The sequence below is a fragment of the Thunnus thynnus genome, chromosome 1 (assembly GCF_963924715.1).
Source record: "Thunnus thynnus chromosome 1, fThuThy2.1, whole genome shotgun sequence".
Classification (NCBI taxonomy): domain Eukaryota; kingdom Metazoa; phylum Chordata; class Actinopteri; order Scombriformes; family Scombridae; genus Thunnus; species Thunnus thynnus.
The window spans coordinates 15,833,652-15,848,354 of NC_089517.1; the positions used below are offsets into that span (position 1 = coordinate 15,833,652).

Genomic DNA, 14,703 nt, shown 5'->3' on the forward strand with positions numbered 1-14,703 from the left:
TAATACATTATAATCATTTTATAAAGCATTATAATGTGATTATAAGTTACTCTAAGTGCTAATTGGCTGCTTTAAGTGAAGTAATGAATTCCTGAGGTATAGGCAGGTATAATACATTAGAAACAGGTTATAAGTCATTATCAGTGGTCATTGTTTGCTTTAACTAAAGTGAAGCAGGACAGTAAATGTAGCAAATGCTCCCACAACAGGTCTCAAACCCCAGTCTCCCAGACCACGGACGACTGCGCTAACCACTCAACCAACAACTCATCCCACTAGCCAAGGGCCTGTGCATCAAATCATCCGTAGTTGTTATTCTCTAGAGGGAATGGGCCTGCACCATGACATTACCCCCTCCTTTGGGAAGCACATCCCCGCGCTTCAGCCTACCAGCTCCTTACCAGCACAAAATAAAATGTACTGCATAACTAAGTGCAGGTGATTGCAGTGAACATGGAGTATGTTGTTAATATTGTGGATAGATGAATTACAGATTTACAGTTAGGCCCATAAATATTGGGACATTGACAAAAAAGTTATTTTGCCTGCCTGTCACAACATATTGGAATTGAAAGAAAAATCATTATTATGATTTTCTAATGTGTAGATTTTCAAGTTTCATCATGCTTACAACATACCTGTGATTCAAACAGTAAATAGCTCATGAGAATCAGAATTATGGAAGAATTCAGTGTCACAAAAATCTTGTGAAACAGACTTAGATGATTTTGGTGAGATAAGTGATGGACGAAACTTTAAGTCCAACCAGTTCTTCATTGAAAATCCAGGATCCTTGAAGTTAATTCTGTACCAGGAAGCTTTTGAAATTGTCACTCTCCTCGGCTCTGCTAAGAAAAAACACAGAGTGGTTGCAGTCTACCTTTCTGTGGCAAATGTACTCGCTAAGTTTTTCTCAGAGATGTTTGTGGATTTAAAAGATTTGGAGGTAAGTGGAATAAGTAAAAGTGGTGAAATCTTCAAATTCTCCAGTTTAAATATATTGTTTATATGATTTGTGTGCAAAAGATTTTCTTGTCAAAGGAAGCCTATCTTAACATTACAATCCAAGAATATTTGGAATCTAGAAAGTGTTTATTTCCTGAGAGTACACTAAAACCAAAACACCATTTCTTGCAGCACTATCCGGCACTAATTTTGAAGTTTGGCCCCTTCATGAAATGAAAGTAAACACAGCTACTTCAAGAGATGTGCTGGGAATTTGAAAAACCTTAAAAACATCTGCCTAACTTTGTCTGAAAGACATTAGATGTTTCAGGCATATCTTTCAGCTTCTGCAAGTCATAGACAGTTATATTTTTTACCCCAGCCCCAGTGAGAGAGTTTTTGCTTTTCAGAAAACACTACTAGTGTTTCTACAGAGACATACAGTATAAAGGTACATCACATAAAAAGGGCTTTTCCTTGTGTCAAAAAATGATGAGTCTATGGAGTTTGAAGAACTATTTTAATTATTTTAATCCAAAATGATGCAGCTGTGTATTTTGCGATGGATATACATAAAGCTGACTACAAGGTTGCAAGGTCTCATTAACAGCTTGGCCTTTACTTTGGCCACATTTAATACAAACGTCCGACACTGTAACATTATAAACGTATAACTGAAAATAAGGAAAAGCATAATAAAAGGTCCCCTTAAAGGTTAGTCAAAGTGGCCTTAAAAGACCTTACATTTCTCTCCTCTGAACCTGCACATACACTGATTTCTGTATTGATGGTAAGCAATTTAACTAACCTTGAATATTTAAAAATGTATATGCTCACATTGTTTTGTGAAATGTTTCAGGGACAGAAGTCTTGTTTTCATTTTTTGTTCGAATTATGTTTTTTAATGTTGTTGTTTTTCTTCTTAGGACGATTCTGCTATTCTTCAAGACGGTTCATGCTGAGTGTGGATCGAAACAATGTACACGACAACATCCCCTCCTTCGTCTCTGCCCTCTGCATGATGTTTGGGAGCTATTATTGCTTCCACATCCATTACCCATCAGAGGTGGCATCAACCCTGGAGTTTCTGCAGAGGTGTGTCCTTTGAAACAAATCTAAAGTAGCTGCTGCAGTGACTTGAGGGTTGGGGGACTTGTCATTTTACCTTTTCACTATTATAAGTGGCTTTAAAATAATAGCTTGAATAAAAAATGATGATTGATGTTTTTTGTTGTTAATGAATCTATTTTATTATTAATACAGCCATCTGTTTTTCTTCTATTTCCCAAGGTGTTTTTTCTACATCAACCCAGAGAAAAAGACTTAAGTGGAGAAGACAAACACATCCCATCTTCAAGTGAACCCTAGAGTCCTTACCTTGATTCAGGAGCATTTGGATCATGAGTGGTGTTTCATCTGAATATGGACTAAATTCAGTAAGATTTATGGCATTTGATGATGTGCCCCACTCACAGTTGGAAGGTTTGTTTCGGCTTATTATCTGCTCAGTTCTTCAAGCTTACGAAGTAAGTAAAAGTTTCAGACAAAATCGTTAGAGTTTGAATGCAAATTTTACTGAGTTTTACTGCTCTTGTATTTCCTCATTTGCATTCCTGTAACTCAATTTGAAGAGCTTGTTTGAATATACATTTGTTCTATTTATTCTAATCAGGAAATGCTAAAAATTCCCTTTATTGTACTGACAATTGACATTTTTAAAAGTAAAGTCTTCTCCATCTTTCTTGCCCTCTCTTCCTCTTCCTTTCACTCCTTTCTTTCTCTCATCTTTGTTTCTTTCCCTCTTTTTCTCTCCATCTTTCCTTTCAGTTCCAATAAGATGATCACTAATCAGTCACATGCTCTCTATTCCAATATTCGTAAAGTGCATATTACAAATATGTATGTTGAGAAATTATCATTGAGAAATTTTAATCTTTCAGTACAGTAACTCTTGAGGTATATCTAGCTTTGATTTTCAATTTTTAAATGCTTAATCTGTGTACACTGGTTATATTTTTCACATTTCTGGTAAACGTCAAACATATAAGAAGGCAGTGCAGTTTAAATAAAATTGTCTAGATGGAAGTGTTCAATCTGCCTGTAATGTATAGAAACAGTTTCTATAACAGGCAATGAAAATACTTTTAGATATTTTAAAAATTTATATTTAACAGTTTATATTTGATTGATATTAGATATTTATGCCTTTAAATTGTAATAAATCAATTTTACAGTAAATTCAATTGCAATATTTAGATGTCGCTTTCACTGTAAAACTCTTTAATACTCATTAATACTGCAAAAGATGCTACATTATAAACAACTTTTGAGTAAAGTGTAAATTACAGTTTTAACTGTAAAATTTACAGGCTGTTCTGTAAAGTTGTTTACATTTTTACTGTATTTTTACATAATTATTCTGCAACCACAGCTGCCACTTTTTTTCCATTAAAACAAGATTTTTTTACAGTGTCTATTCTTCTCTCACTCTCATATAGTGTTAATGCACATTTAATATTTTTTGCAGGAATCAATCATCATAAAATCTACTTACACCATTATAATTTTGGCTCTCACAGATCACCAAGTGGAAGCAACAACAGTGCCTAAACCAGAGGAAAAAGGCAACACAGGGAGAGGGAACATAGGTCAGACCTCTAACACATTTAGGAGTGTCATTATATCCCCTAAGGAATTTTATGGCAAAGCCTATTATTTAATGTTATAATTAAAGCCCAGAAATCTGACCTGGGGTTAATACTGGTCCTCTACATTTTAGCATTAACATAAAATAATAATGATCTTCAATTAGTCTCTCCACCTCAAAGCTGCAAACAAGATCACACTAAACTGGGTCATGAACTTGTGTAATCTGTATAAATTTCCTAATTTATTACTGGAACAACATGCTTTTCTTGCATGTCTTGTCCAATTAAGCTAACACATGCTGGTCTTTGAAAACACAATTTGCAACAAATCCTTATACTTTCTGGAGTGCTGGAAGGATGGCTCTGTCTGTCGTCTTGTTACTTGGTGAGCCATAATAATCTATTCACTTGACAGATGCAGAAGCTGCTGACATGAAAATAATGATTGAACTTGAAGACTAATTTACTGATTGCACATTTTAGGTAAGCACTGCACCATGCTACCACAGAATAAATATTAGAGCAGTTTTTCCTGTTGTCTTATGGTGAACAAGTGCATATTGGAAATGAGAGCAGCGGAAGCAACACCCAACTTTAAAAAGGCAGCTTACTGCACGCACAAAGCCTTTCTTTTCTCAATCGCTTCATCCCTCTACCATTCCAGGGCAAAAAAAAAAAAAAAATCATGCACAAGCACCCACAAAGCATCAAAGAATAAAAATGTATCTATGTCACTTAGTACATGAACACAATAATCCAAATGAAGATGCTTATTCCATTTGTGTAAATAACTATTCCATTCATATTTCCTATTTACATACAATTAACTGTAGTCCACAAAATGATGAGAATGTTAAAAAGCAATTTTTTCAGCTTAGACTTTGAGCATTATTGGTCAAGACTGAAACTGGACCTTGTATCATAAATTGTGACTAACAGAGAGAAATGGGAAAAAAACTGGGCTTTTGTAGCGTAATATTACCAGAGGGTAGTTACTGTGAGGTCACTACATTTTACTTGTTTCATTCGCTTTAATGATGAACTGTTAGAGAACATGAGGTTGGACATGAGGTCAAACACACCTCTGGTTGAACTCACTTTTATTTTCTGATTGATCAGGCAAAATCACAGCACTCACACGGTGACAAGCACGTGTTACCATGGTTACCAAAGGGTTTTCGCATACATATAGGCATAGAGATCGGGATTTTGCTCTCTTAACATTGCTTTCACCCTGCAAATGAAGCGTACCAGAGGCTATTTGGAAGTGGACCCTTCTCATCAGGTGATCCTGGTATGGTTGTGTCATCTGCACTGGAATTTGACTGACAGCTTTAACACTGGTCCAGACGCACTGAACTAAACACAACAGCGTTTGTTTAAACTGAACCAAGCAGATTAGGTATGAAAGCTACTCACTAGTGCACCAACTTAAGTAACATTTGGTAAAAAATACAGAGGCCAGCTGTTTTAGGACATTCCTGAAATGGATTACTGAAGATTATTTTTTGGCATTTATATGACAGTTTCGAGTGCAGAGAGACAGTAAAAAGGATTAGAGAGTGGTATTACATGCAACGAAGGTCCACGGCCAGAGTCAATCTGCAGACATTGGGGTACTGCCTCTTAACCAGTCGGCTACCAGGTTGCCCCCATGACTCATTTTAGAGGTTTATGTCTTCAGTATGAACAAATGGGTAGATGGACTGGGGAAACTGGATAGTATTGATAGACAGACTAAAATACTGTTGGTTTTGGGATTTTCATGGTATTTGTTAACAAATATACAGAATATTACCAGTTTACCCTTTACATTACTGTTTACCCACTCCTTACATCACGTAAGTTTATGTTATTGTGTGTTTTTTTCTGACTGGTCAATGAGAGTTAAAAGCATTATGATATTCAAATAGTCAATTTCCTGCTTCAGTAATTCAGTGACAAAAGTATCTCTATATTTAGAGCCCTGAATGATGTTCACAGGCCTTAAAGTTAGCCATTGATGTGCTGCTGTGGCTTTGTTTGTACAAAATAATGTCTGCATGTTGGAGCATCTGGACTATTGATTCTGATACATCAAAAGCCTCCCATGGTTTCGCTACACTGAAACCACCACAGAGGCCTTTCAGTAGCAAAATCTGTCTATGTTTCTTTCAACACAACAACATCCTTGTCAAGTCTGTAACGCCTGTGCCACCATCGTTGTCTGCATTTGTTGACAGCATCTGATGTTTCCATGACAATTTTGGCACATCATGTTTATCTGTGCTTAATGCTTGTTTACTTCCGAGTCTCTGAGGGGTGGCTTATTTAGCAAATCACCTCAGCCATGTGTACTTGTCTGTGTCTGAAAAACAAAAATAAAAAGTCCCCAGTGTGAAATTTATTTGCATCCTTGACACCTCGATATGATAAACCCATGTGGGTTTTCCCACAGCACACTGTGGCTCTCATCTCTCTGAGCCTTATCATTGGTGTCAAGCTTGGGACTTCTATTCAGAGACTACCCTCCAGAGGCAAAAAAGGCTCTATGGGCAAAAAGAACGACCATAAACAAAACAGAACGCCTTGGTTGTGTAATACACATAATGAATAATGGTAGGAAAACACCCTCTTGGCCAGAGGGTGAAAATAGAAGAAGTGATTAGTGTTGTCTGAGTAGTAAACATTATGTTATATATGGCTTTAAATCAATCCTCAGGGTCTCTCCTTCATAGACATTAGCAGGCAGACTACACTATAATCGTGGATGCCCACCCACTATTCCCCCATGTCAGCAATTATATGTCAATGTGACCCCCACCTCCCTCAATAAGATTCCCACACCACCCTCGCCCACCATCAGAGAAATCCTCAGGGAAAAACTTTTCCCAGCGGAGGAAGACCACATGTGACTTTTACTTCTGTTACCTCCTGTGGCAGTTTTATTTTCACTGATGCATTTATTAGAGATGAAAAGTTGAATGCTTCTTCCATTTTTGTACAAACAAGTATAAAAGGCATCATGTAGCAGTGCCTCTGCGCAACACAAACAGCAATTCAGATCACTAATCCCTCAAGTTCAGATGGATTACATCCTACCTGACTCCTTCCTCTTATCCCAGAGTTCCTCTCACCTCACATACTGTAGTTACCACCCAAGTCATGATTTCACTACATAATTAGTCAAGGATACTCTTCATGCCCTATTTTACTGAGTTAATTTGTTTATTTTCAAGCTTATTTTCTGTGCTCTCTCTTAACTCTCCACTCCTCTCCATGCTAATCCCTATACAATCACACCCTTCCTTTAACTTATTGCTGTTATTTTCTAGTTCCTCTCAAGGCTTGAGAGGGTAGAGATCCTTAATCCCCCCTCCATTACTGATTTAGGCCAGCAGCTGATTGAAAACTGGAAAAAGTGCTATAGCAGTCTCCTACGCTAGCCGGAGGCTTTTCACACTACTCAGAAAACACCATACATGGTGCTGAGGAGGGCTTCCAGGAAGCTTGCAGACCATATGCATTTCAGGCATGAATGCCTGCAGAGGGCTGACACATTCTTCAGGTCAGGAAAAGTGTCAAACATTCTCATTCACCAAATCTGAATGAGGTGTAAAAGTGCAGCTGGAGGATTCACAATCCAAGTCATTTGCATGTGCCACGCAGACAACTTGTCTCACTCAGTCAAAAACAAAACACTTTTGTCATTTTCTACCACAATAGATGGTAATGTAGCTAATGTAGCTATTTCAATTGAAAGTATCTTTTGCATCTGCACCATTTTTTTCTGTCAGTCGTGACTCCGGAGCACAGAAGCTGTAGCCTATTGTTTTTTTTATCATTTGTCATTCTTTTTTTTATTACTATAAACATTTAATCACAAGATTTAATATTTGTTTTTATTTCTTTATTTTATTATTATTATTATTATATATTTATTTATTATTTTATTATGTTGGTCTTGATTATCATCAATGGTTCCTTTGAGTCAAAATAAATTAAATATATTCTCTCAGTTAATTAACGAGACTGCAGAGTTGTGTTATGGCTATCGCTTCTAAATGTCGCTGTTTCTTTTCTGTGAAATACAATTTTTCCACCGGCTTGGTGTGTCAAATCAATGAGCCTCACTGGTACAATGGTGAAGACACCAGCTAAAGCCGTAACATAACCTATATTCAGTATACTATTATATAGTATTCAAAATTGGTGGTTACAATCAGGAACAAAATATTGCACTGTGTATTGAAATGTAAACAAAATGTGTGAATGTATAATAAACTCAATCATCCATAAAACCTGAATCATCTTGGAATAAATTCAGTAGTTAAAAGTAAATTGTAGATATAATAGTAAATAAAACTTTTATAACAAGTAACAAAACGGACTGTCTTCGTCTCCATAGCTCTATAGGTGGCTGAGGATCATGGGTAATTCCGCTATCCAAAATGGAAAAAAAAAACCAACTTGATTTCTAAGAATCTAGGGAGAAAAAAAACAGATGGCCATAATATTAACCTATTTTATTGTTGAGTTATCAAGGACGCTTTCATGTTTTTGTGTTGAGAAATGTTGAGGATATCATTAAAAAAAAACCTCAACACGGGAATTAACTGTGAGGATAATATTTCCGGGCAGTGTGTCCTCCGGTCCTCCCACCAGACTAATGTTCACAACGTCGTATAGCATAGCGCCGCAGGAGGGTTAATATTAAGGTGAATGGATGGCCCTGCACATTGAAAAATGTTGCTAAAGGGGTACCCAGTGCATTAAAAAGTGATGTCAAAGGGTCCTGACCAAGCATCTGTATGTGACAAGTGGGAGAGAGAACGTGTTGAAGAGAAAGACCTGGAAAGTGTGGCTAAACTGCTACACACACAAAAACACACAGACACACACAGACATACACAGACACGCACGCACACAGCCTAATCTCCCTCACATCTCATTAACTGCTCTCTCTGAAGATGTATACAGACTGGCAAGAGACTTATTTCCAATTTGGCAGAGCCAAGAGCATCTTAATGGGCTTTGGAAAAAAATGCCCCACAGAGTTTCTATATGGATATTTGCAAGGCTAGAGCTTTTACAGACGTATTCCCACACATTCACTAAAAGTTTCATGTCATTCCATTATTTAGTGATTAGGCATCTGGCTGAGAATACATCGAAAATTACTCCCAAATTTATTTTGCATACCTGCCCTACATATAAAATTAATTAAAAATTGATCAGTGCAACAAACAGAATGTTGATTACATACTTTTGTGACAATATGCAGAAATGTGACACTAAAAGATTAATCATAACTGGATTATAACAGCATCTTCCTATGTGTCCTATAAAATTCCTGACAGAAATGATGAGACAAACAGTATGTGCTGGTACAGGATATTGCTTAATAGCTTGAAAGCCTGAAATACTGATTCTTGCAATGGAATCTTAAGGGAACACTACACTAATAAACTGTATTTACACCCTTAATTATGAATAAACTGTATCATCACCTTGAATCATTTGCAATTTTAACAAATTAAATCTGACACCCTAAAACGTGTCCAATATGGAAAAATATGGATTTAAACCTGCTTTGAAGACATAAATGTAAGATTTTATTGTTTTTAGTTCTAATAAAGTACATCTTAGTCAACTTTAGATGTTAATAGGTGTTGTAAGATGGGTTACTTTAAGTGATGTCAGCATCAAGTAAGCTCAAATGTTTACAATGGGAGCTCTGTTGTATACTGAAGGTCCACAAGGGTCCTCACATTAATTTAAGTACACACAGCAAAGATCTCTGATATCTGGGTTGTGTTTAAGGGAACTGGGAAACCACATGTATCTCACAACCTGCAAACAGCCAACTGCAGATCATGGTGATAAACAGAGAGAGAGAGTTGCACCATCAAGAATTCACATGAGGAAAAATTATGCTGTATTGTATAACAGCTAATAACTGTTCTGTTAAGAGAAATCAAATAATATTCTTTAAAGTTGCTACGGATGAACCCCAAAGGTAATTGTTATTCTTGAGAAAGGAAATATAAGACTCAGGCACTGCATTAATAGGAACCGCAGCACATCAAGTGATTTTGTTTCAAAGCCGTAGCAAAGAGCCGAGTCCACCCATGAGAATCCCAACTGCTGTGTGTAAGTAGATGTTGATATTAACAGCAAAGCCTGGGAGCAAGAGCTCCATGGCAGGGCCTGACTGAAGCGTACAGGAGCCGTTGCGTTTATGAACAAAGGGCTGACAATCAAGCAGCATTGTGAGCGTGACACCATAGCTAATGTCTGACACATGCACACATGGGTGATCCACACAGGCAGGCTGTACTGTATTGTTGGCTGACTGCCGTGTAGCACACCAGGCGATGGTACACTAACAACATGGACATGAGAGCAGGGGAATCACAAGCTCAACCTGGTGGAGTTTAATGAAGCTGTCCACCAGCGAGTTTGAGACATTTTTCAGATTCACCCCATATAGTGCAGTATATTTCAGCACCACCAGCCTGTCCTACCCACCTGCTCTTTGAAAAGACTACTGGCAAACTTCCGAGAGACCTCTTACTGTACGAAAACTAGTCTAAAGCCAGTTAAGATTTTTCTTACTGACCTCTGCCTCCCACCACTCCCATAATGTATGCCAGCTCAAGAGTCCTTAGGAGAAAGTAGCACTCTTTTAATAAATTAAGTGACCTCTATCTAAGTCACTCAGCTCTGCCAATTACCTTAATATGTCTGCATCAGCGACAAACAGTTATTTCAATCCCAGAATAAAACTGTACTGTATGTATGATGACAATTTGCCAAGCACAGCGGTAAGTATGACAGAAGCATGCTGAGCATGCATTACAACTCTTCATGTTGGAACCACACACGTAAATCTGACTCGGAGATAGCAGGAAACTGTGCACCAAATGTTTCTGCTTTCTACTGCTGTAAAATTTGTAATTGTGAGGGGTTATTATTAGCCTAGCCACTCAGTAACTGAATAAAAGCCATACTGGGTAGTTATATATTGAATGGCATACATACATACATACATACATACATACAGTCTTTACAGATTTGGAAAAAGGATAGCAAAAGCTACAAAGAAATGGCCGAATCTTCTCGTGTAATCCTTGACGGTTTACCAGATTCTTTATGTTCAGGATCAGTTTTATGACTCTGGAGCCCATGAGACTCATTTAAATGCTGCTGTAATATTTCAATAATGGATGGCCTGCAGAATTTAGACAGTAGCTGTGTAAATGTGCTGACAAAAACGCCTCGGAGAAGAAAGCTACTTCAATTCAGAACTCCACAAACAAAACATACATATTTATTCATTTCTGACCTTTTTAAAAAAAACATTTGAATTCAATAAACATTTAGCATGCATGATATCTAAGTTTAATTAAATAGTGGCTTCAGTAACTTGCCTATTTTATTTTCTCTGCAAACTAACACCTGTATAAACATATGTGTTTTATTGGTCACCTCTTAAAGAATGTAGCTCAGCTTGTCTGTGGCAGAGATCTGTCAAAATAATTAGCTGATGCAAATTGGACTTTACAACCTGAAGTTTTAAACCTGTGCATGTTTGTCTCTAGAGGTACAGCAGTAGCATGACATAGCACATGATGGAGGGATGAGCACTAACACTGCTCATACAGCTTACCACACGTTTGCATTAGCATAGATAATTAGGTATAATTGAGTGCTTTCTACTATCCCATCTCCTGAGGCCTATATCTATCTTCCATCATATTTATGCAAAGGTTATTTGGAGACACAGGCCCAAAAACATGTTGATGTGTAATGTGGTCAAATGGTCAGACATTATAAATATTGTTTAGTTGTAAATAACTGAAAGTTACAAGTAGATGAGGCATGTTACTGTACATGAGACAGAAAAATAAGCACCGAAAACTTTTGTAGTCTAATAAAATTAAGTCAAACTTTGTCAAATTATTTAAAGAAAGTTATCTGACACGATCTGAATTCTTGTTATGGTAACTGGAACCCTTCCAGTGCTCCAGGCAGGGTGAGGCCAACAAAAACTATGTGGTCAAATACTGGAAGACTGCATGATTTTCACTCATATGAAAACTGTCAGTTGAAATAAAAACTCATGTAAAGGCCAAGATACTGTCTCAGAATACATAAAATAAACTAATAGAATTGTATGAAGGACAAATATAAACTAGCTAATCAAAAAAATGTGAAATTAACCATGTTCTTGTTTCATGTTTTATGTTTCAATCAGCTGACTCTACATTATCATTTATTATAGATACAGTAAGAATTCATGCCATGTCGAAAAATAAATGAAGAAATAAGGCTACTTCACATATTTGGATCCACTAAACGAAGCTGTAATCATTAACATACCATCCCTTTGCAACCCTGAAGGCAAGAAGGAAAGGGGAGCAATATCAGAAGCCAACATGTCCACCTTTCCTCTTGCTTTGTCACATTTCATCAGTTTATTGCACCTTTAAAAGTGTATAATGTTAGTATTCATGAAGAAAAGATTCTGTACATAATATTTAATCTATTTTGATTCTAGAGCTCTTTTGCTTATTAGATTTCATTACAGTTCATGGAGTAGTTTTTGCTGGTGAAAGTCTTACCTTCTGTATTTTCAGGACATACAGATTATGCTATTTTTTTCTGTGGTCTAGCCAGTCATAAATTGATGCATTAATTTTTAAAAGGTCTGAATGGTCAATAAGGGCATTAACTTTAAAATTTAACACATAAAATTGACATTCCTGGATTAAATCGGTATAAAATAACTTAATAAGACACACACAAGTTACACAGACACAGACTTACTCACACATTCAATCAGCAACAAAACTATCAAATTCCCATCTAGCCAAAAACCATGTTAAAACCAAATAAGGCGGCTCTATGATCATTACTGCTTGACACTGCCAATTACCAATACAGTGTCTCTATTTTGTCCGAAAGAGGCAATAGAAGGATTAACTTCAGGCCTCTCTGGTTCTCCTCTTCCCTCTCATGAAGCAGACTATGTTTACTGACTAATCTCCTTCCCTGCTTTGACCATAAATGTGATTACCACCACACAAGAGATAATAAAACCCCATATCTCTGCTGTACCAAAGAGCATGAATTAAAACCTAAGCTTTAGCCTTGAGGAATATCGGAAAAAAAAAATCCACAGCAAAAGGAGTACAGTATTTGGTGCTGAGTGCATACAGCCCCCTACTGGTAAACAGTACTCACTATTTAGACAAAACACAACACAACAAGCTCCATGATCTTCTGTTGAATATGAGCAACAGGTATGCTGCCAGTTTCTCAACGTGTCTTATGGTGTGACTGTTGCAAAAGCAGGCTCCATTGAGGCAGCTCTATTTGCAAAAGATTTTAGATGTAGGTGGCTGCAAGAAAAAATTATATACTGAAGTCTCTCATATGGGGGCATTGGTGCCGTTAAAAGGGTTGTCTTTAATATTTATAACCTGTGAAGTCACCTCTATAGGAGAACGGACATCTTTGGTGGTGAGAGTGCTGAGGTGATGAATTTGGTTTGTTTGCCATTATTACTCAAATTTACAACATGCTGGTGTCAATGTGGCTTCTAAAATGTAAAAGGATTGAGAATGTAGCCATATGGGAATGGTTAGTGTGTGATTTATAGAGATACTTATAGAGCAACATGACTGCTGCTTTTTGCACAGATGGATCATATGCATATATGTATTCTGGGTATTAAATCCAGTGTTTGGTGTCTACTTAATGGGAGATAATGAATGAAATGCAGCTCCCTGTGATTCATCATTAGGCAATGTGGAAAAAAGAGGAGAAATACTAACCTTTACGTGACAAAAATCTAACATAGTTCTAATCTACCGCAATATAGCGTTTGATTTATAAAAATACTTCAGATCAAAAAACACACAGACTGAATAAAGATATAGTTCAGACAAATGCTCTGACAAAGTCCATCACATGCACGTACCGTTTGGGAATAGCAGACTTATCATAATGCCTAGGTCGACTCAACTGACTGTTAGTAAGCTCAAATGCTCAAAGGTTTGACGAAGATCACATAGTTCAGGTTATGTGTGTTGATCATCCTGACATGGTTTGATTTGAGGGGGGAATAAGACATGATGACACGTGGTGAAAAGGGGGGGGCGAAACGCTGCGATGATTTGTCAGTTTTCCCTACCTGATATTTCCTGATGAGGTACATTGACAAGGCTGAATCCTTTAGCGTTATATGCTTGTCTAACCTCGCTGCAGCTCCGCGCTTTGCTTTCACCACCAAATGACAGGGACAGCACCGACAGAGTACATAAGGCGACTTGCAGTCTCCACATCGCACACATCAGTGAAATCCTTGATAATGTTTCACAGGGAAATGCGAGCTCCGTCAGAGAAAGAAATCCAAAAAAGGCTGATCGAAAGATTTCTCCAGTGAGCGGGATGTCAGATGTTCACTGAAACAAAAAACAAAACAAAAAAAATCACTCCTCACTTAAGATTCTGATACGTCCACCTCATTGCAAAAAGCTTCGTCTCTTCCCCTCGAAAAGAGGATCCCGGTGAGTCCGATTGCTCCCAGCTTGAACAAATCCGTTTGAAGAGACAGTTGCTGCTGGTGCTCTCTGTGCCAACAACTTCTCCCGCACACACGGCAGCCCTGTGTGTGTGTGTCAGTGCGAGGAAAGCAAAATGAAACGGAGACACGCTGCACAGCGAGCAGAGCGCACAAGGGCAGGGCAAAACATGGAGTGGAGTGGCTGCGACTTCAGCAGCTCGCATCCAGGGGCGCGTACTGTCCTCTGCGTGTGTGCATCCTTGGTAATGCGCACAATAGGCACATGTTGGAAGCGCAGGGACCATGGAGTTGTCTAGGCGAGGTAGACCTACACATGGACCAGACTCATTACATTATTTTCTTTCTCCTTTTCTTTGTGGTTAGTCTACAAACTCGCAGAGCCTCGACTGTCTTTTGATGATAATAACCTATAGAGGTAGCCTAATATGATAAAGCCTTTCAGATGGATTCAGAATAGGACACACAATACATGCAGCTGCCAACAATTTGCATCAAGAGGCGTTTTGGCACACACAGGTGCACACACACACACACACA

At 37.7% G+C, this 14,703-nt stretch overlaps 1 protein-coding gene across 1 annotated transcript in view; it reads right to left on the reverse strand.

The window, feature by feature from the left end:
- Positions 1–14,444, reverse strand: part of gpc6a (glypican 6a) — a 166,538-nt gene extending 152,094 nt beyond the window's left edge. Inside the window, exon 1 of the mRNA XM_067586549.1 lies at positions 13,774–14,444. Within this exon, the coding sequence (XP_067442650.1) occupies positions 13,774–13,933 (160 nt within the window). The 5' untranslated portion in view covers positions 13,934–14,444. The remainder of the gene's footprint in view (positions 1–13,773) is intronic.
- Positions 14,445–14,703: the final 259 nt, after the last annotated feature.